Source organism: Rissa tridactyla, chromosome 11 (assembly GCF_028500815.1).
Source record: "Rissa tridactyla isolate bRisTri1 chromosome 11, bRisTri1.patW.cur.20221130, whole genome shotgun sequence".
NCBI lineage: Eukaryota > Metazoa > Chordata > Aves > Charadriiformes > Laridae > Rissa > Rissa tridactyla.
The window spans coordinates 779301-798826 of record NC_071476.1 but is presented as its reverse complement, the minus strand read 5'-3'; the positions used below and the strand labels follow the sequence as shown (position 1 = coordinate 798826).

Below are 19526 nucleotides of genomic sequence, written 5' to 3'. Positions count from 1 at the left end.
CCCTGTGCAGCAGGCCCTGTCTTTTCCCCTTGTATCACTCCTAAGGTATGTCTTTTCTCCTGTGTCTGTGCTGCAGGAAAGTGGGAGTGCCCGTGGCATCAGTGTGATATGTGCGGTAAGGAAGCAGCTTCCTTCTGCGAGATGTGTCCCAGGTCTTTCTGCAAGCAGCACCGGGAAGGCATGCTCTTCATCTCCAAGCTGGATGGACGTTTATGCTGCACGGAGCACGATCCCTGTGGGCCTAACCCTCTAGAGCCGGGAGAAATTCGTGAGTATGTGCCTCCCATAGAAGCCCTGGCTAATGGCGAGGACACCCAGCCAGCGGAGCAGCCACCTGCGGACACAGACCTGAGCGTTCAGCCTCTGGACAGCCTACCTCAGTCTGTGGCCCTCAGACTGCAGTCACCAGAAAAGCCCCCTGCCACCCTAGCGCTGAGGCTGCCGCCATCAGACAAGCCCCCCACCACCCTAGCCCTGAGGTTGCAGCCATCAAACAAGCCCCCCACCACCCTGGCCCTTAGGCTGCCTCCACCAGACAAACCGCCCGCCACCCTGGCGCTGAGACTGCCACCGTCAAATAAACCCCCCACCACCTTGTCACTGAGGCTGAAGCCATCCAACAAACCCCCCACCACCCTCTCGCTCCGGCTGCAGCCTTCGGACAAACCTCCCACCACCCTGTCGCTCTGCCTGCAGCCGTCGGACAGGCCCCAGGCTGCCCTGTCCCTAAGGCTGCAGTCAGAGAAGCAGCCCATCATCGTAGCGCTGAGGCCTCAGCAGTCCGACAAACCTCCCACCAACGCGGTGCTGTGGCCACTGGATGAGTCCTCCAGTGACGCCTCGCAGCCTCATCTGCCGAGCAAATCTCCTCCGGGAACTCCACCGTCGTCGGACGAGTCGCTTGTTACTGCTGGTGCCCTGCAGCTCCAGCTGTCGGATGAGCCTCCTGCCACCCCTGGGGTTTTGGGGTTATCGGACAAGTCTCTCATTGACACCAGGACCCAGCAGCCTGAGCTGCTGGATGAGTTCCCAGTGAAATGCCTGCATCCTCAGCTGTCGGACAGACTCCTCGCCACGGCGGGGACCCTGCAGTCCCAGCCGATGGACGAGCCTCCTGGGACCGATCAGCTTCAGCTGTTGGACAAAGCTTCTGCCCAGAGTCCGCAGCCACAGCCTGTGGAAAAGGCTCCCAGTTCTGTGGTGCCGCAGGTCTCAGCATCAGAGATGGCTCCCAGTCCTGGGGTGCTGTGGCCTCTGCCCATTGAAAAAGTCCCTGGCTCCCCGGTCTCACGGATCCTGCCCATGGAGAAGGCTTCTGGATTAGCTGTGCCACGGCCCCCGCTTACGGAGAAGGCTTCCTTCTCCGGGTCAGTGCGGGTCCCAGCCACAGAGAAGGCTCCCAGCTCTGGGACACCCCGTCCCCTGCCTCCAGAGAAGGCTCCTGCCTCAGTTATGCCACGGATCCTGCCCACAGAGAAGGCTCCCAGTTTAGGGACGCTGCGGCCCCTGCCTCTGGAGAAGGCCCCTGGCTCCCGGTCACCTCACATCCTGCCCATGGAGAAGGCTCTTGGCTCAGGGGCCCTGCGGATCCCACTCACGCAGAAGGCACTCGCCCCCGGTGTGCTGCGGCCCCTGCCTCCGGAGAAGGCTGCCGACTCCGGGGCCTTGCGGGTCCTGCCTCCGGAGAAGGCTCTCAGCTCCGTGGTGGTTCGACCTCAGCTCTTGGAGAGGTCTCTCACTCTTACAGCCCCATGGCCTCAGGCATCGGACAAGCTGGCTACTGCTGTGGCTCCTCGGCCTCAAGCCTTGGACAAGCCTCCGGCTACGGCGGCTCCGAGGCTGTTGCTGTCGGAGAAGGCGCTGCGGCCCGTCGACCAGAACGCTCAGCCCAAGGAGAGAGGAGCCCCAGCCATGGAGCTGAGTCCCCAGCAGAAGGAGAGGACCATGTTAGCTGGCGAGCAAATCTCTTGGTCTGCTGGGAAGGTGGTGACACATGTCGGTCAGATACCTTGGCCTACGGAGAAACTACAGACGCATGAGCAAACCCACTGGCCCACCGCAAAAGCCCTGACGCCTGCAGAGCAGTCCCCCCGGACAGCAGAGAAACTACCGGAGCCGACCCTTCAGCCCAGCTGGGAAGTGGCCTCAGCCCCCGCAGAGCAAAACCCTTGGACATCAGAGAGATTGCGTGCGTTTGAGCAGACCCCTCGGCCAGCCAGGGAAGCGCCGGTGCCCCCGGAGCAGATGCAGTGGCTTGTAACAAACATTCAGACAATTGACCAGATTACTTGGCTGAGTGGAAAAGCACAGACTCCTCGGGGGCAGGACCCTTTGCCTGAACAAAACACAGCGCTAGCCCGTAACCAGGATTCTGTCTGTCGTGAGTTGGCCGACTCAGAGCCAAAGTGAGGTTGGTGAATATGGGAGGCAGGTTTCAGTCTTTTAATGTTTAGGGAGGGGGAATCTTTGTTTTGGTTTTTTTTTTTTTTTTTTTTTATTCACTTCCCTGAGCCCAGCCCCTAACCCATGCACATCCCATCCATATTCTCTCGTGACATGAGCAAGGACATTCACTTAAGTCTGAGTGTGGCCCAGTCGAAGGGAGAGAGCATCCGTGACCTTTTCCTCTTCCTTTTGCAAATGGTAAAGCTGAAATAAAGAGTCCGCTCTGGGTAAAAATCTCCAATTCCATTGAAATGGTCACATTACTGATCCAGCGTGTTCGAGCTCCAGGTCTGATTCGTAGGCGGGTTCCCAGGTACAGCTAGGGGCCTCGCTCTTGCTACCGTATGTAGAGGAAGCAGCTCAGTCAGGCTGCCCGGGGACTGGAGATGTTCCGGGGGTCAGGCGGTGAGCAGTCAGGTGTACGCCCTTGCTGGACCCTGTGGAAGCAGGGAAAGGGGTTGTCTGTCGTCTGCCCAGGTCTCTGTCCCTGCAGGGTGTTGCTTTGCGAGGTTTGTCCGTACGTTCGCTGGGACGTGCTGTGTGTGTGGTTCACTGACGGACAAGTATCATCTCCAGCTGAGAGAGGAGCCTGCTGCACGCGCTCGGTGCAGTTTTCTCCAGCAATAGGTAATACCCGTTCAGGCTCCTTTGTACAAAGCTGCGACTGGCCAGGCCCGAGAAACGGGGAATCTGAAGGAGGTCAGGGAAAAGAGAGATCTTGGAAGAAGCCATCTGGCGGTTTTTTACATTCTTGTGTCTTAATCCTTTAGCACAGGACACGCGGGGTGTTCCCTGCACTTGAAAACGTGGTGACCTATAAAGCAGCAATAGCAGAGCAGGGCTGAGTGGATTTCCCCAAGGTGCTGAGCACCGCCCTGGCAGGGTGGCGGTGCTCCCTTTCAAATTTCCATCCAGTCTCTTCTTGACTTCTGTCGTTACCGTGAGCCAGCAGACTGAGCGGTCTTTTCTCCCCCTGCCTCAGATGTGTTCAGTACGTGTTCGCACCATACCTGGTCTTCCCAGCAGCGGGACGCGCTGCCGAGCTGCAAGCTGAAGCCTGTACTGCTCGCTGCGCAGCGCGGAGGTGAGGGTGCCGGAGCTGTATCGGGACCCATCTCAACACCTTCCCCTTGGGTAGCTTCTGGCTTAACTCTTCTACAACCAAAGGAGACTTGAATTAACTGGACTGTGTTGGTGTGCGTGTGTGTGTGTGCGCGCGCGTGTGTGTCCTTCCAACTGAATAGTAGTTCTCACACTGGAACACGGTGGGCTCCAGCAGCTGGCTGGCTTTCTTTTTTCCTCTCCTCCCTTTTCCAGTTAAGGAGACGTTTAGTACCCGGTGGTCGTCAGGCTGGCGTTCAGACTAAGCCTGCTGAAAGCTGTTTACTCAAGTGTTGAGGCAGAAGTTCACTTGGCCATGGTACTTCTGGGGCAAGCGGTAGATTCCCAGGGACCTGCAGGAGCGGCGTCTTGTGACCACCGTCACCCTCGCAGGCAGGAGGACGACGGGCGTCCCTGGGCGGCGCTGCCCGGGCTGGATGGGGTCGGTATCCTGCCAAGGAAGCGCTGCTGACCAGCACACTCTCCCACTCTCACAACACATTACCTCTGTGGTTTGCCTGAGCTCCGTCGATCCGGGTGCTATGGCCTCGGATCTCCGTGCCCGCCATCAGACCCTTGCGCAGCTCCAGCGTATCCTCCTCCTTCCAGGTAGATCCGCGGGTCCCTCCCCGCAAAGGGAGCATTCAGCTCCAGGCGGACCCTCTCCCTCTGACGTGGGAGCAGGTCGTTGTTCTCACCTGGCTTGCAAGTGCCTGCTGCTCCCAGAGCAGACGGTCGTGAGCTTTGCAGTTTTTCTATGAAGGGAGGCAGACACTTGTACTGAGACTAATCCTGATCCATTCTCCTTTCCTCACGTACGCACCCCAAGACAACGTCCTGCTGTAAAGGCCGGGTGTGCTGGGCACGAGGGGACATTATCAGTGCTATGGTGCATCTCTTCTCTAGTCCGAATCATTTCAGATCCTTTGTAGAATAGCTAGCGACTTCAAAAAGCTTTATGGCTTATGGAAACTTACTGTTTAATGTTGTTTTTTTCCGGGAAGACTGGCAGGTCAGTTCCTGCTTGCTGCTGAAACTGGGGAAATGCAAGCAGCTTGTGTTTCTGCGCGACTCCTGCACAAAGGGAATCAGGACAACTCCTCAGAACCATTGAGACAGAAAATAATCTAAGGGCATTCATTAACTTTTTTTAAACAAAATTTAAAAAATGGTAATGAGGTTCAGTATATTAAGTATTTATCATGTGTGAGAAGGAAAATAAATCGTGAATTTACATTTATAGGCCTTCCCATGAGCTGGACTTAGTCATGTAGATTGTGTAAGTAGGGTTGCCTCCGTGCCAGCCGCCCGGCCAGCTACAGCTGTAACCAGAAAGGTGTCTGCGCTGCTCTGTCCACCTCCGCTTCGCATTGTCACGTGTTAACTAGTTACTTGTTTCATGAAAAATAAACTGTGAATATTTTTGGTGCAGGCTTTTTTAAATCTGTAAAATGGAGAAGTTCTCAATGAATTCTCGTTAAGTGCAGGTTTGAAAAAATCACTTCTATAAATCGTGTGCTCACGTAGTAAGGTGAGGTTCGCGGCAGCAAAAGCCTTTCACACAGCAGGCTTTCACCCAAAAGCTTGTTCTGAACAGTGAGCTTGGATTGAACCGTTGCATGGCATTTTAAACTCACAGCCTTATTCCTTGCATCTGAGCGTACCCCACCTCTCTTCTTGTCTCCTTTCATGCCTTTTCCACAAGGATCCAGGTTTCTGGCTTGGTATCTTCCAGCTACGTGCTAGAAAGTGGACTTCAGCATAGCTGGGAGGCTGCTCAGTAAGGTTGGTGTTTGGAAATGCCATTGAAGGAGGAAGCCACCAAGCTGCTCTTCCCTCCTCGCCCTCATGGGGCTCCTGGGCGATGCTCTGTCAGATCGGGATGGCTTTTCAGACATGTGTGGGGCTTGCAGAGGGAGTTGTGGGGCCATTAGGAATTGGTGGCTGTGCTGGATCACTTCAAGAAGACAGCAAGGCCTGACCAGGTGTGGAGATAGGTCCCGGCAGCCCTGCCCTGCCCAGCCTGCCCTCATCGGCTGTGAGCGGTGGGAAACAGCTACGGGCAACGCAACCCTCACGAAGGAAATAGGGGCCTTTTCAGCACTTGAGGAGACTCTGGCTGTTGGTGGCAGCTGGTAGCGCTGCTTTGGAGGAGGAGGAGGAGATGTCTGTACGGAAGTACTCTGGTTCATTTTATGTGATTGCTGCCTTCAGAGTTCAGCCAGTTTGTATCACTTGGGTTTTGCTGTGGCTGAGGCCACAAGTGCTTTTTGACTGTGTTGGAGGGATCCGATCACCTGGCCACTAACAGTCTCGGGTCAGGCGTAATTGCGTCCAAGGTGGGTGAGAGGCGACTCTTGATGTTGATCCACTGCTGTAGAGAGTTGTAGAAGCAGAATCAAGGGTGTAATTATTTCTGCTTAGAGCTTTGTCCCTTTCCCTGCTGTCCCAGGGAGGCTCACGGGAACTTCCCAGCATCATGAGCCCATTCCCACTTGTAGGAATGGCTCCCCCTTCCGAGTTGCAAAGGTGATGAAGGTTTTGCTCCCGTACAAATGCTTTGCTGGTCAAGATCCTTGCCGCCTGCCTGCCCCTGCTCAGAGCGGTGGGCTGGGGTCCCCAGCTGTGGCCTCCGTCCCGCGGCGGGACCTGCTTCAGCGGTGGCTTCCCAGGACGGGCAGGAGAGTCACAGCTGACCTTTGGCGGTGGAGGAGCTTTGGTGAGGGGTAACAGTGTGGTGAGGGTCTGCCTCGGTCAGCTGTACCTCGGCCTGCCTGGCCAGGAGGGGAGTGGGCACTGCCCGCCGTCCTGCGTGGCTCATCCCATCCGCACCCGCTCGCTGGACTGGTGCCTGCTGCCAGCCTGGGCTCTGGTGAATCGAGCAGAAAAGCAACCACCGTAAGGGATGCTCCCCCGCTGCGCATCCGCAGATCCTAACTAGCTCACGGTAGCTTGCTTTATTGCTGTTCTCGAGTTAAAACTTTTCCTATTTAACAAAAAAACCCCAACAAACCCACAAGAACCAGGTTCACTTCCGTGCACAAAGTGTCTGGGTGGTACTGTGGGAGCATGTGGCGTAATTCAGGGTTAAACCCCCCACAGGCACAGGCTTCGCTTTGAAGGTGTGGTGGCTGTTGTTAAAATCCAGGAGGTGAGAGAGGTGGTTGATTCTGAAGGACAGCAACGTGCTAAGGTGAGACGAAGCGGATTGAGGGTGCTAGAAGAGCTTCAGCTCAGTTTCACAATAAAAAAGGAAGCAAAAGAAAGAAAAAGCAGCAGCCCTAACCCTGATGTGTCTCAGCAGCAGTTGAACCTGAGCATGCCGTGGATGTGTGCTGCTCCCGCCTGGGTGCCGCAGCGTTGCGACAGGGCAGGGGGAGCTTGTTTGAGAGACCTCAGACCTTCAGCACCTTCCGTTTACTTTTAATTTCAGCCTTAACTTCTGATTTCGCTTGATGTTTGGAATAACCGTAATTGTAACCTGCTTGTAATGTGCTTTGCCCTAAATTACTGATGAGGCTTTCAGACTTTGCCAGCCAGGGAGTGTTAAAGCAAAGTGGCAAACCTTGCAGCTACTCTGAAAGTACAGGGGAGGCCGGCGAGGGCTTGCGCAGTGTTTGATCACCCAGGCTTTGTCCGTGCTAATTACTCTAGTCCCCTGTGATAGTGATAACGCCGTGGCAGGCTGCGCCTCTCGCAGTGGCACGGCCGGGCTGGTGGGTGCTCGGGGCTCCCAGGGCCTGGGAGACGGGATGCTGGAGCTCGGGGACCGCTCCGCCGCTTGCCTGGCTTCAGCGGGAGTCTCGCCTGCGGGGTGGCGGTGCCCTCGCTTAGCAGGAGGTGGGAAAAGGTGAAATTTCTGCTCCGGGTCCTCCAAAAGCGACCTAAGCCAAGTGCGTGAGCTTGGGCTAGGGAAGTGGCAGTGATGGACAGTCCCTACAGCACTGAATCTACCTCCTAGGGAAATCTGAGAAATGGGTGTTGCTATGTCCTATTTCAAGGTAAAAGTTTTAATCAGTTTGCCCTTGGCAAAGCACTTGGGCTATTGTGGTGCTATTGTAAACCGTTTGGCAGCTTAGCACAGTAGGGCTGGACTCACGGCTCCTAGCCCATGGGCTGGAGGTTTCTTCGCTGGCTGAATCCCGTCCCCTGATAGCTGGGGCTGGGCTTTGGCACGTGTGGCAGAAACAGGACGAGGCGTGACTCGGTTCCTTCGATTTATGATGCTTTTGAGACTCAAACCAGTATGCCAGTGGGCCCTGAGGGCGTAGGGAGCGAGTGGAGCCACGTGAAGCAAGGCAGGCGTCCGCTAACTGCATGTTCTTTGTGTCCGTTTGGTACTGAGCTGGTTTCAGTTTTTGGGATTTTTTTTTCTCTGATGTTTCCGAGTTGTTGACTTCAAGGAACTGGGTTTTGTGTATTTTTTTAGACACTGGGATCTCATTAAAAGGAAAAGCAGCAGCACCGGGAGGCTCAAGGTGGAGTGTGGCTGGAGCTGAGGGGGGCCCCGGCCGAGGCGGGTGGGAGGTCAGATGTGTCGGCAGCGGCAGGCAGGAGCAGGCAGGGAGCAGCTCTCCCTGCCACGGGCAGGAGAGGCCTTTCGGCAGCGGCGCTCCCGGCCCTGCTTAACCATGGTGCCGAGTTCACCGCCCCGCCAGCCTGCTCGCCTCCCAGACACCCAACGTGTCAGATACCATGCCTGGCTTCGAACGTTCTCTGCCACCCCCTGGTGCCACGTGCTCTCAGCTGGGGTCCTGGCTGCCGGCCAGGCTGGGGGTCCCGGGGAGCGTGGCCCCGGCTGCCCGCTCCCCCTTCCACACTGCCCGGGGGTGGGGAGGGACACGCAGGGGGCCACCCTGTGTTGTGCTGAAGCCCTCAGCGGGAGGTTTGCTCGGAGGGGAGGGGGGGAAGCCTTGGCATGAGCAGCCCCATGCTGTGTTCTGCCCCCCCCCGAGGTCTGCTGCCTGTGGGGTGGCGGCGGAGGGGTGTCCCCGCAGGGTCCCGTCCCGCAGGCTCGGCGGGAGTCGGGGCGAGCACTGTGTGGGGAATGCGTGGGTGCTCGGCCCTGGCCAGGACTCGTCTGTCAGTTCTAAGCAGGGATGCCGGAACGGGTGAGAGAAACCTACATATTTCCAGCATGTATATTATTTTTAGAAGAGAGAGAGGGGAGAGTCTTGGACCATTGATGACTTTCATTTTGCTCCCCTTAGACTGTTGGCTGTGTATGTGAAACTTATAAAGAAAAGAGGGTTGCCCTGCCCAGGTGCTCCCAGAACATGTACTGTAATTCTTTGTATATAGAAGAAAAATTACTGTAAAGTAAAGTTTAACTTTACTCTCGATGTCCTCTTGTGGTTTGTCTTGCCGAGCGGCGGGGAGGCTGGCTGTGCCCAGACACGGGAGACCCCTGACAGCGGCGCAGGCAGGGGGACGGCTCAGACCACAATGCGCTTTATTTACATTGCACACCTCGAGAGAAGACGCTTAAATAAATCTGCAAAGAATCGGGCAGCATCTCCGTGAGAGAATAAGTTAACGGCCACCGCTGGGACACAGCGCTGCCTCGGGGAAGCAGCTCCCGCAAACACCAGTTGGCACGGAGAGGGGTCCCCAGGGGTGACAGCCCGTGGCTCCCAGCAGCACGTGGCAGCCTCTGCCGCTCCGCAGGCCGGGAGGAGAGCAGTCCGCAGGGCCCATTGCAGACGGGCCCGTACAGCTAAAACACAGCAGGTAAAAAACTGGAGGAGCCCGGTGTGTGCCGGCTGCCCGGCCAGCAGCAGCGGTTCCCTTTTGGCAGGAGATCTCAGTGGTGGCAGCAGCTGTAGAAGTACGCACTGCTCCTCTGGCCCAGGTCCACGCCCTTCTCCTCTGGAAGAGAGCAGGGACAGCAGGCTGCCGGCATGGCCGCACCACGATGCCATGTGGGAGCCCAAAAGCTGGCAGGGCCCGGGCGGGTCCCCTGGGGAGGGGGTTGGTGTCCCCGTGGAGAAGCGGTGGGGCTCATGGCCACGGCACGGCCCAGGGCTGGAGGTGCAGCCGGGCTGAGCACGCCTGGACAGGCCGGGTGCAGAGCCGAGAGCCAGTCTGGCAGCTGGGCAGGGCTCCTGCTTGCCCGTTTGCCAAAGGCCACTCGTGGCCCAGTTGGGCCGATGTGCTGAGCCCAGCCCGAGTAGGGATGAGGACACTGTGATGGGACCCAAGCTCTGCGGGAGAACCCCTGGCAAAAAGCTGCGTTGACCCCCCCAGTTCTCATCCTCTGCACCCCCTGGCATGGCAGAGGGTGCTGGGGAGGGAAGCATCCGCCTGCTCACCTGTCATCACCTGGAAGGCGCTGAAGTGGACGTAGTCCTCGGCCACCTTCTGGAACAGCTCGTCTGGGGGTGGAGAGCAGGCAGGGTGGGTGCGGGCAGCCCTACTGCCAGGCAGAGCCCCCCAGCGGGGGAAGGCCAGTGGCGAGGGGGGCTACTACTCACCCACGCTCTGGCCCGTCTTACTGGAGGTCTCAAAGAGCTCGGCCTTGATCTCTGTAACGAGAATCCTGGTTAATGCCTGCGGGACACGGCTCCCCCAGAGTCACCCCTTGGCACGTCCGGTGACAGCGGGCTGGCCCTGAGTCAGGACATGCCGTGCCCTGGAGAGGTCCCTGGCAGTGGCAGAGCCGGTGCCTCACCGGGCAGGGAGTCCCCCCGTCCCCGGCGCTGCCCGTACCGTCGGCGTAGTCCTGCACGTCGTGGAAGTCGACCCCGCGCTTCCTCCGGTCCTCCTCCAGCAGGTCGCTCTTGGTGCCGCACAGGTAGATCCGGCAGCCCTGCGGCGGGCGGGACATGCCTGTCACCGGCTCCCGGTCCCCCCCCGGGAAGGCTCCGCGTCCCTCCCGGGTCCGTCCGTGTCCCCGTCCGCCCCCGCACCCCCGTACCTCCTCGCAGTTCTGCAACTCGTTCACCCAGAACTTGGCTCGCTGGAAACTGCTGCTGTCGGTGAGATCTGGGGGAGAACGGTCAGGGTCCGTCCCCCTCCACCCTCACTCCCCGCCGGTACCGGCACCGGCGGCCCCTTCCCCTTCCCGCCCTTACCGAAGCAGACGACGGCGGCCCGCGCCCCGCGGTAGTAAATGCGGCTCATGGCCTCGTAGCGCTCCGAGCCGGCCGTGTCCTGCGGGCGGCAGGGAAGCGCTCAGCCGGTGCGGGGTGTGGGGGGGTCCGTACCGGGGTCCCCGTACCGGGAGGGTGGGTGACACCGGTAGGGGGAGGGATATCACAACCCCGCGCTTACCCAGATCCCCAGGGTCACCATCTGCTCCCCCACGGACATCACCTTGGCCACGAAGGCGGCGCCGATGGTCTGGAAGAGAAGCAGGAGGAGCGGTGGGGGCCGGCCCGGGTGGAAGGATGGGGTGGGGGGGAGGCTGCAGGCCCGGTGCCCGGTGACTCACGTTCTGGTAGGGCCCGGGCCGGAACCGTCCGTGGGCGCAGCGCTCCACCAGGCTGCTCTTGCCCACCCCCTCCTGCCCCAGCAGCACCACCTTGGCGTCCACCCGCCGCCCGCTCATCCTCCGCCGCCGCCGCGGGGCGGGGCCGGTACCGGGCGGGGCGGGGCGGGCGCGGCGGAAGTGAGATTAGCGGAAGTGCGTAGAGGGGAGAAGCGGAAGTGCGCGGCGGGGCGGGGCAGGGCGGAAGGCCGCATGGCGGCCGCCCAGCAGGCGCTGGCCGGAGCGGGCGCGGCGGGGCGGGCCTGAACGGCGGCGACGGCGGCCCATGGGGAAGTACTGCGCCAGCCTGGGCGTCCTCAAGGGGCCCTGGGACCAGGTGTTCGCCGCCTTCTGGCAGCGCTACCCCAACCCCTACAGGTGCGCCGGGGCCTCCGCCCCCACCACCCCGCCTCAGGGCTCCCTCCCGGGCCCGCCCCTACCTCCCCCCAGATAGGCCCCTCCGAGGGGTTCTCCGGGCGTCCTGTCCTCTACCCCGCTCCCCCGATCCCTTTCCCCTGGGGTCCCACGGGCCAGGGCCCTCTGCTCGCCCCCCCCACCAGAGTCTCCTGGGATGGATGCCCCACACCGTCAGCTCCCAGGGGGCTGCTGGTTCCTCCTCTCACGTAAATACCACAGCCCCCTTCCCCATCCCTGCAGAGCCTGGTGGTTCACAACCCCGGTAGCAAGGCCTGATGTTTTCTTCCCCGTTTTAGCAAACATGTCCTGACCGAAGACATCGTGCACCGGGAGGTGACGGCGGACCACAAGCTGCTCTCCCGGCGGCTCCTGACCAAGACCAACCGGATGCCCCGCTGGGCGGAGCGCTTCTTCCCGGCCAATGTCGCCCACTCCGTCTACATCCTGGAGGACTCTATCGTGGACCCCAAGAACCGAACCATGACCACATTCACCTGGAACATCAACCACGCACGTCTCATGGTAGGTGCCCATGGGCAGGCGGGTGTGTAGCCGTGTGGCAGGTGCCGGGCAGTGCCTACAGCCGGGTTGTGCCTTGTGCAGGTGGTGGAAGAGCGCTGCGTGTACCAGGTGAACCCGGAGAACAGCAACTGGACCGAGGTCAAGCGGGAAGCCTGGGTCTCTTCCAGCCTGTTTGGCGTCTCCCGCGCCGTCCAGGTGAGTGCTCAGGCAGCACTGTGTACCCTCTCTTTGGAGAGGCCTTAAAGCTGTTGCTCCCCCCTGCTCTACCCCTTCCCTGTGCTGTTTTTTCTGCCCTTTCGCTTTGTTTCCCCCATCCTCCTGAGCTCTTGGGGCACTCAGAACCATCACTGCTGGTGGGCATGAGCTCACCAGATGTTTGTGACTGGTCAAGCTGGGGCAAAGCCCTAGGGGCTGTGTGTGACCAGGGAGCTGGGCTTGCACCTTCACTGATTTTTCCTTGCAGGAGTTTGGTCTGGCCAGGTTCAAAAGCAATGTGACCAAGAGCACCAAGGGATTTGAATATGTGCTAGCAAGAATGCAAGGTGAGTACACAAGGGCAGGCACGTGCTCACCAGGATGGGTCTCTTGGAGTTACAGGTCACACTGGGAACACACCAGTCCACAGGCAGGTCGTGGCTTGAACTAGTCTGACTGTGAAATCCTCCTCCCTTGCCTTTGCCCCCGTGCCTTGGCACAGCCGGCTGTTCCTGAGCGGAGCAACCAAGCAGCACTTACAGGGCCGGGCAGGGGTGGAGCGCGGGCAGGAGGTGGATGTAATGCAGCAGCAGTCACGTGCCTGCAGTTCCCCTTCACAACATGCCCTGACACATGGCAGTCAGGAGCGCTGGGCTCAGCTTCCCGCTGCGTGGGGAAATCGCCTCCGTCCCAAGGTGACGGGGCCAGGGCTGGTCTAACTTGCATCAGCCGGCACTCCTGTGCCGGGGCAGGGCGGGGGCCAGCTGGGGCTGGGCTAACAGCTTCTGTGTTACAGGAGAAGCTCCGTCCAAAACTCTGGTGGAGACAGCCAAGGAAGCAACCGAGAAAGCCAAGGAGACAGCTTTGGCTGCTACAGAGAAAGCCAAGGACTTAGCGAGCAAGGCAACCACCAAGAAGAAGCAGTACGTGTGAGGGGCCAGGCACAGGCTGCACCGGAACAGATAGGAGCCTCCTTAGATTTTATATTTTTAAAGAAACTGTACAAGTCTGACAATCAGCTGCTGTTAGACCCTTTCTGAGATGTAATTATCATTAAAGAATCTACTCCCACCTCTGATTTGGCCGGGGCTGGCCTGGCTGGAGCAGACTCCAGCACTGTCCTCCTCTCCAGGGGTCCAGCCCACTACCAGGGGTCTGGGCTCGCAGGCACAGCACAGGCAGGAGTTTCACCAAGTGCCTTTACTAGAATAGTGTTGGGTATGTACAAGGGGGGGAGGGCGCTGCGGGAGCATGAACGCAGGTCACTTAATGCACTTGTTTCCCCTTCCTGGCATTCCAGGGGTGGCAGAGCCCCTCTGTAGCCATGTCTGCTGGGGACAGCGCTGCCCTGCACCCATAGCAGGCAGCCCTCCAGGCCCCAGCCTGGCCTGGAGGAGGCGGAAGGATGTCCCCATGACAGCCGGGCCTTCTTCCAGCGCCTCTTGGAGTGCATTGCAGTGCAGAGCAGGTGCCGTGGCGTCGTCCCAGCCCTGTGCGTCCAGCGCCACGGCCAGTGCCACTCAGTGGCCCAGCAGCAGGGGGCCAAGCTGGGCGCTTGCCTCCAGTCATGACCGCTTACCCAGGCAGCCGTGACGACGCCGGCAGAGGCTGCAGTTCCAGCAGCAGCAGGCAGGGAGGAGGCAGGCAGGCAGTGCAGGGAAGGCAGCGGGTGCCATCAGGACGCAGGGCTGCGTGGGCTGGAGTAGCTGTGGTCCCTCCCGGTGCCGAAACCGGGCAGCAGGCCCCCGCCGAACACCACACCATCCACCTCTATCTCCACATCCTCTGGGTGCCATGGGGGAGGCTGGGTCAGGCCCCGGCAGCCTCCCCTTCCCTGCCCACCCTCTCTCCCCTCACTCACCGGGCTCCGAGAGCTGGGACGAGTCCAAGCTGTCAGCCCGTGCCCGTTCCCCGCCGGTGGGCGACAGCAGCAGCTCCAACCGCTGCTGTAGGTTCCGCTGTTGGTTCTGCAGACGGTCCTTGGCTCTCCGCGCCCTTAGCTCCTGCTCCTCCAGCCTCTGTGGGGATCCGGTGAGCCATGAGCAGGGTAGCCCTGTTACTGCTTGGGGCCCTCCGGCCAGGGCCCTGGCCGGAGGGCCCCAAGCAGCAACAGGGCCACCCCCCTTCTCACCTGGATGTGTAGCCGGGCCCGGTGCAGGAGGCTCAGTGTGGTGGAACGAGCCGGCCCGGTGCCCACCGGCACCTGCTGCTTCAACCGCTCCAGGCAGCGCCGGAGCTGGGCTCGCCTGCGGCCGTGGGGGACAACACGCCGGTCACCCCCGGGAAACGGCCACCCCCTGCCCCACCACTTCAACCCCCTCCCACCCGAGCCCCAGTACCTGTGCTTCTCCAGCGCGTTGTGCACCGACCTGCGGGAGAAACCCCCACCGCGGTGATCAGAACCGGTGCCACCGGATGAAGCTATCCCCCGCCCCGCCCCCGGCCTTTCCCCGGCCCCGCCGCTCACCTGACGCTGCCCGCGGCCCGGCGGGACCGTGAGGCGTAGCCGTGCTCGGCCTCGGCCGGGTACCGGGCACCGGCGGCCCCGCGCTCCCGCCGCTCCAGGAACTCGGCCGCCTGCAGCAGCACCTGAATGCTGGTGGCCGCCGGCTCCATGGCGGGAGGGCGGGTGCGGAGCCGCTCTCTGATTGGCTGACGGGAGCTGACGTCGGCGCGGCGGGGAAACAAATTCGGGCGGGAAAGCGCGTGCTTCAAATTTGAATCGGCGGGAGGGGCGGCCCGGGCCACACCCCCCGGGCGCTGAGCCACGCCCCCAGCCTCTAGACCACGCCCCCTCTGCCTCTAGACCACGCCCCCGGGGTGTGCGCCCCCGCGTGAGTCTCCCCCCGCCCACCGACGGCGACCGCTGGCCCCGGCCACTCGCCCCCCTCCATCCCCCCGCCGCGCAACCGCCGCGTACCCGGCGACATCGGGCCCAGCCAGGCGGGTTTATCTCTTTATTAAAAACCCCTCTCGGGGTGGGGAGGGGCAGCACCGGGTCCCGGGGGCGAGGGCCAGCCCTCTCCCGGGCGCGGCCCGGCACGGCCCCGGGGCACCCGCCGTCATGTGAGGGCTGTTTGCACCGTCTCAGGCCAGGGCCCGGGGGCGGGGGACGGCGGGGGGGAGGGGGCGGGGGAGGAGACTCTGCCCCGGGCCCGGCAGCAGCCAAAGTTCACCTGAAATAAAATAAAAAAAAAAACAACGACCAAACCACAAAAAACCCACCACGAAGCAGATTTCCAGCCGGGGGGAGGCGGGCTCACGGTGGCACAGGCACACCGGGAGCGGGGCTCGGCCGCGGCGCACCGGGTGAGGCGGTCCTGCGCCCACCGACGTGGGGCACCGGCTGCCGCCGTGCGGGGGGGGGTCCTGCCGCCGTGCCCACCCCGAGGGGAGTCGCGGGGCCACGGAGCCGCCCAGCAGCCCCCGAGTGGCCATTTGTGCCCCCGCTCCATGTCCTACGGATGCGGATCTGGCACGGGGGGGGTCTCTCACTGGCTCCGGGCACGGCGGGGCGAGAGGTGCGCGGTGTAGCAGTGCGTGCAGACGCGCACGGGTTTCGGCTGGCCATAGTGCGGCAGCGCGGCGGTGTGCGGCGAGCAGCGGGCACAGAAGATCTGCCGGGAAGAGGGTCGGAGCGGGGCTGAGCACAGCCAGCTCCCCCGAGGGCCCCCACGCGCCCCAGCCCGGCCCCCCCTCCTACCTTCCCGCAGCTGCGGCAGTGGTGCCGGCGGCGCAGCAGGGTGAAGGGCGAGCAGCAGGCAGAGCACTGGCTGCACGTGCTGTCCGGAACCCACTCGGGCAGGCGGCGGGGGGCTGCTGGGCACAAAGCGACAGTAAAAGCCATGGGGGTCCCCTCTACCCCGGCCCCAGGAACGTTCCAGGCCCCCTGGATGGACCCATGCTCCCGGGTGTCCTGGGGCTGCTCTGCCGAGCCAGCACCAGGCAGGACATGGCAACTGTCCCGCATGCCTGGGGCTGCCCAGGGCAGCCGGACCCCCCCCCCAGAGCGGTGGCACCGCGGGCAGCCCCTTACCTGCCCTCCGGAGCCCGGCAGCCTCCGCAGGGCTGGGGCACAGGGGACAGTCGGCCACGCGAGGAGCGTCTGCCGCACACGGGTCACCGTCCTCTTCCTCTGCGGGGACAAGGGCTGTGGTGGTCCAGCCAAACTGGGGCTGGGCACGATGGCCACATCGCCCCCATGCCTGGGGCTGGGGCCTCTCTCACCCGGGAGGGAGGATCTGCAGGGCAGAGGAGCCGTCCCTCGTGTCCCTGGGGGTTACTCACGGCTGCCGCTCGGCTCCTCCAAGGGCTCTGCCTGCGAGGCGACAATCTTGAAGACCGTTTTCAAGATGCTCCGCAGGTCACTGGCAAAGTTGGTCTGGAGCTGATCGGCCACCCCTGCAGCAGGAGGGTGGGGGGGTCAGGGTGCTGGGGGGGGTCAGGGTGCTGCGGGGGGCGGCGAGGGGGTCACTCACCCGAGATGCAGACGAAGAGGGTGTGCAGCATGTCCTTGGTGCTGCTGTAGCGGGAGCGCAGCTCCCAGCAGCGGGCAACGGGGGGTGGCGTCGAGCCCTGAGCTGCTCCCAGGGGGCTGGGGGCTGCACAGGGGGGAGGTGACGGTTACCCCGGGGGTGGCACAAAAAGTCCCCGTCCCAGCGGGCAGGGATCTGCCAGCCCGACCCCGCTCCCTCCCTGCCACACACCCCCACTGCCCGTCAGTGCCCAGGTCATCCGCCACGCCAGGGGGTCCCAGCCGTGCCGTGCAGGTGGGGGGTGGTGGGGTGGCACGGGGGACCTCCAGGAGACCCCAGGGAGCCAGGGCATCCGCTCTGGGCATGGCTGCCCCCCAAGCCGAGGGGGTGGCCGGACCGCAGGGATCCTCTGATTCAGCTGTGCACAGGCTCCTCTCCAGCAGGCAGAGCTCCTCCGCCGACAGCACCCGCAGCAGGTCCCTGCAGCGAGGGAATGGCGTCAGCCCCACATCCCAGCCCCCCTGCTGCCCCACAGCCCCACCCATGCACACCCATCATCACCCCTGCCACATACCTGATCTTTTTCAGGAGGTTGTAGAAGGGGCTGAAGACCCGGGACATCTGCTCAGGGCTCTGCTCCAGGCTGAGGGGACCCTCAGGGTAGATGAGAAGGCCACTGTGAGGGGACAGAGCGCGGCTCACATGGCGGGGGCTGCCCAGGACCCCGACTCCCCGAGGGGGGAAGGGGTTCGTGCAGGGTGGGAAGCACCCAGTCACCCCCCAGGGGGCTGCACCCACCTGATAATGGCCAGGCGAGGGATGGTGAACATCAGCAGCGGTTCGTAGCCATCGATCATCTCCTGGGTCAGGTAGCCCAGGCGCAGGGCTCTGGGGGGGGACACCCTTACAACTGGGCCGAGCCCTGGGACGCTGCCCTATCCCTGGGGCTGGGGTCCCTGCTGCCCCCCGCTGGGTGTGCAGAACCCCTCACCTCTCCACTGTCTCGCAGAAGAGCACGATGATCTCCTGCTGCCTGTAGATCTCCTCGGGAGACTTCACCGCCACCAGTGAGGACACGTAGCTGGAGAGACGGGGGCACCGTGAGGCTCCTCCAGCCCTGGCGCACACCCCCCCACTCCCCCAGCACCCCAAGCCCGGCCCCCACCTCAGCTCGAACTCTGCGAAGAGCCGGTCAAACTGGACGAGCACAGCCCGGACGGGCTCCGGGTAGGAGCCGGGCTGGCTCAGGCTCTGCTCCCGCAGCACCGTCCGCACCAGCTCCAGGCTGCACAGCAGGTTCCTGGCCTGGGGCCGCAGCTGCGCCCCATCCGCCTCCTCCACCTCCAGGAAGGTCCCAGCCAGGAGACACTGCCGGGACCGGGGGCCGTCAGGAGCCAGTGCCTGGGGCAGCACAGCCCCTACCCCCGGGGTCAGCTCGTGGTGGGGTCTGCCACCCTGGCTGGCAACCATCACCCCCCAGCCTGGAGGAGCTGGACGCCATCGCCCTCCCCGGGACAGCATCCCCAGGCTCACCTCGGCGGCAAACAGCATGTGGTTCCCCAGGTTGTCCACCAAGAGCTCCTCGGGGAACTTGACCAGGTAGTCGCGGCTGTGCCGCTGCGTGGGGATGCACTCCTCCATGATCCGCTCCAGGATGGCCAGCAGGTGAGCCTGGGGAGGGCAGGGACGTCACCCACGGCCACCCAGGGGGACCAGGGTCACACCAGGGCCCAGGCTGCCCCCGTACCTGGCTGAGGTGGAGCTGGTTGAGGAGCACCAGGTACTGCTGTGGGTCCAGCTCGGCATCCAGCCCGTTGATCTCGGCCACCACCTGTGTCACCCTCTCATCGGCAAAGAAGAACTGGGAGAGCAGGCGGGGGTCGGAGCGCTGCGGGGAGAGCAGAGGGGGGATGGCGGGAGCACCCCACAGCTCGGGGGGCTGGGCCAAGGCGACCCCAAATCTCCCGTGCCCGCAGCCAGGCGGGGCGGGGGCTGCTGGGGTTGGATCCAGTCCCTGTGGTGGGGCAGCCCCGGGTCCATGATCACCCACTCGGGCAGGTACGTGGGACCCCCATGGCGGCTCCGGCTCTGCCGAGCTGTGCCGGGGGGAGGCAGGCGGCCCCCAGCCGAGCCCGCCCGGGGAGCGCCGCCGACCCCACCCAGCCGTGCCTCAGTTTCCCCAGGGGCAGAGCAGGATGAACAAGCTCGGCCGCATCCCGGCAGCGTGGGCACGGAGCCGTGCGCGGCTGTAAACACCGGCTCAGGTGAAAGGTCCACGGGGAGCGGGCAGCCGGGAGGGACGCTCCTCGCCCCGTCTGTCCCCCGGACCCCCCCGGGGCCGGAGGGATGGAGGGGGCCGGGGGGCCGGAGGGGGATCTCCTCGCCCCGGGAGCGGGCGGCGCCGGGACGGGCTCTGAGCCGCCCGGTCCTGCCCGCGCCCCCGCCGCACCTCCAGCCCCGGGGCCGGGCACCGCTTCCTCCTCCCGCTCCGCCCCGGAGGGGCCCCCACCGCCCCCGGCGCCCGCTGCCGGCGGAGCCCCTCGGGCAGCCCCGACGGGGCGGGGGGCGGCCCCGGCGCGACCCCCCCGCTCTCACCTTGGGCCGGCGCAGCCAGCGGCGGAGGGCGGCGGGCAGCATGGCGCTCCCCGCAGCTCTGCCGCCGCCCGGCTCCCCGCGCCCGCCGCTCGCCGACGGGGCGGGCCGGCACCGGGCACCGCCCGGGGGCGGACCGGGGAGGTGTCCGCCCAGCTCCCGCACCGGGACGACCTGGCGGACCGGGCCCCCGCACCGCCCCGCCCGGTCCCGCGGCGGGACCCGGGGCTTTCCCGCTGCGGGGTGGCGGGACGCGGCCGCCGCTCGACGGACCGGTTCTTTGCGGCGGGGCGGACGAGGGCGGGTCCCCC

General features: G+C 63.2%; 5 protein-coding genes across 12 annotated transcripts in view; 2 read left to right on the top strand and 3 right to left on the bottom strand.

Moving 5' to 3' along the window:
• Positions 1-8888, top strand: part of NSD1 (nuclear receptor binding SET domain protein 1) — a 66061-nt gene extending 57173 nt beyond the window's left edge. For all 7 annotated transcript variants that reach the window (XM_054217770.1, XM_054217768.1, XM_054217769.1 and 4 more), the window contains one exon: positions 77-8888. In XM_054217770.1, coding sequence (XP_054073745.1) covers positions 77-2409 — 2333 coding nt within the window. In that variant the 3' untranslated portion in view covers positions 2410-8888. The remainder of the gene's footprint in view (positions 1-76) is intronic.
• Positions 8889-8981: 93 nt separating this feature from the next.
• RAB24 (RAB24, member RAS oncogene family) lies at positions 8982-11134 on the bottom strand. Its single transcript, XM_054217774.1, has 8 exons — positions 10979-11134; positions 10819-10887; positions 10620-10698; positions 10463-10530; positions 10255-10354; positions 10020-10070; positions 9858-9920; positions 8982-9414 (listed from the first exon to the last, which is right to left on the bottom strand). The coding sequence occupies exons 1-8, from the start codon at positions 11093-11095 to the stop codon at positions 9350-9352; spliced, it is 612 nt and encodes a 203-aa protein (XP_054073749.1). The 5' UTR covers positions 11096-11134; the 3' UTR covers positions 8982-9349.
• Positions 11135-11202: 68 nt separating this feature from the next.
• On the top strand, positions 11203-13219 carry PRELID1 (PRELI domain containing 1). The gene is made up of 5 exons (XM_054217707.1): positions 11203-11392; positions 11728-11953; positions 12035-12148; positions 12417-12495; positions 12945-13219. The coding sequence occupies exons 1-5, from the start codon at positions 11301-11303 to the stop codon at positions 13079-13081; spliced, it is 648 nt and encodes a 215-aa protein (XP_054073682.1). The 5' UTR covers positions 11203-11300; the 3' UTR covers positions 13082-13219.
• Positions 13220-13254: 35 nt separating this feature from the next.
• On the bottom strand, positions 13255-15633 carry MXD3 (MAX dimerization protein 3). Its single transcript, XM_054217706.1, has 6 exons — positions 15374-15633; positions 14616-14810; positions 14488-14517; positions 14280-14394; positions 14010-14166; positions 13255-13933 (listed from the first exon to the last, which is right to left on the bottom strand). Exons 1-6 carry the CDS (start codon positions 15601-15603, stop codon positions 13824-13826), a joined length of 837 nt encoding a protein of 278 aa, XP_054073681.1. The 5' UTR covers positions 15604-15633; the 3' UTR covers positions 13255-13823.
• A 551-nt stretch (positions 15634-16184) lies between these two features.
• On the bottom strand, positions 16185-19318 carry LOC128916286 (lateral signaling target protein 2 homolog). 2 transcript variants are annotated; one of them, XR_008468890.1, is made up of 11 exons: positions 19219-19318; positions 18371-18511; positions 18157-18294; positions 17789-17991; positions 17615-17704; positions 17422-17511; positions 17198-17299; positions 16855-17103; positions 16627-16749; positions 16436-16549; positions 16185-16283 (listed from the first exon to the last, which is right to left on the bottom strand). XR_008468890.1 is itself a non-coding variant. In XM_054217705.1 (10 exons), the coding sequence occupies exons 1-10, from the start codon at positions 19258-19260 to the stop codon at positions 16513-16515; spliced, it is 1215 nt and encodes a 404-aa protein (XP_054073680.1). In that variant the 5' UTR covers positions 19261-19318; the 3' UTR covers positions 16196-16512. The 2 variants fall into 2 exon arrangements, 1 of the variants encoding a protein (XP_054073680.1); XM_054217705.1 differs by having other exon boundaries at positions 16196-16549.
• Between the last annotated feature and the right edge of the window lie 208 nt (positions 19319-19526).

What these genes read in the sequence shown, in the direction of transcription:
- RAB24 (XM_054217774.1), bottom strand. Translation starts at nt 11,095, where the DNA reads ATGAGCGGGCGGCGGGTGGACGCCAAGGTGGTGCTGCTGGGGCAGGAG. An exon ending in GGCCCGGGCCCTACCAGAAC is followed by an intron (nt 10,888 to 10,978) that starts GTGAGTCACCGG and finishes CTTCTCTTCCAG; the next exon opens with ACCATCGGCGCCGCCTTCGT. An exon ending in CGCCTTCCAGGTGATGACAG is followed by an intron (nt 9,415 to 9,857) that starts GTGAGCAGGCGG and finishes GCTCTCTTCCAG; the next exon opens with AGGAGAAGGGCGTGGACCTG.
- PRELID1 (XM_054217707.1), top strand. Translation starts at nt 11,301, where the DNA reads ATGGGGAAGTACTGCGCCAGCCTGGGCGTCCTCAAGGGGCCCTGGGAC. An exon ending in CGCTACCCCAACCCCTACAG is followed by an intron (nt 11,393 to 11,727) that starts GTGCGCCGGGGC and finishes TCCCCGTTTTAG; the next exon opens with CAAACATGTCCTGACCGAAG. An exon ending in TCAACCACGCACGTCTCATG is followed by an intron (nt 11,954 to 12,034) that starts GTAGGTGCCCAT and finishes TGCCTTGTGCAG; the next exon opens with GTGGTGGAAGAGCGCTGCGT.
- MXD3 (XM_054217706.1), bottom strand. Translation starts at nt 15,603, where the DNA reads ATGGAGCGGGGGCACAAATGGCCACTCGGGGGCTGCTGGGCGGCTCCG. An exon ending in AACGCGCTGGAGAAGCACAG is followed by an intron (nt 14,395 to 14,487) that starts GTACTGGGGCTC and finishes CCACGGCCGCAG; the next exon opens with GCGAGCCCAGCTCCGGCGCT. An exon ending in GGGCCCGGCTACACATCCAG is followed by an intron (nt 14,167 to 14,279) that starts GTGAGAAGGGGG and finishes GGATCCCCACAG; the next exon opens with AGGCTGGAGGAGCAGGAGCT.
- LOC128916286 (XM_054217705.1), bottom strand. Translation starts at nt 19,260, where the DNA reads ATGCTGCCCGCCGCCCTCCGCCGCTGGCTGCGCCGGCCCAAG. An exon ending in TTCTGCGAGACAGTGGAGAG is followed by an intron (nt 17,512 to 17,614) that starts GTGAGGGGTTCT and finishes GTCCCCCCCCAG; the next exon opens with AGCCCTGCGCCTGGGCTACC. An exon ending in CCTCTTCGTCTGCATCTCGG is followed by an intron (nt 16,550 to 16,626) that starts GTGAGTGACCCC and finishes CTCCTGCTGCAG; the next exon opens with GGGTGGCCGATCAGCTCCAG.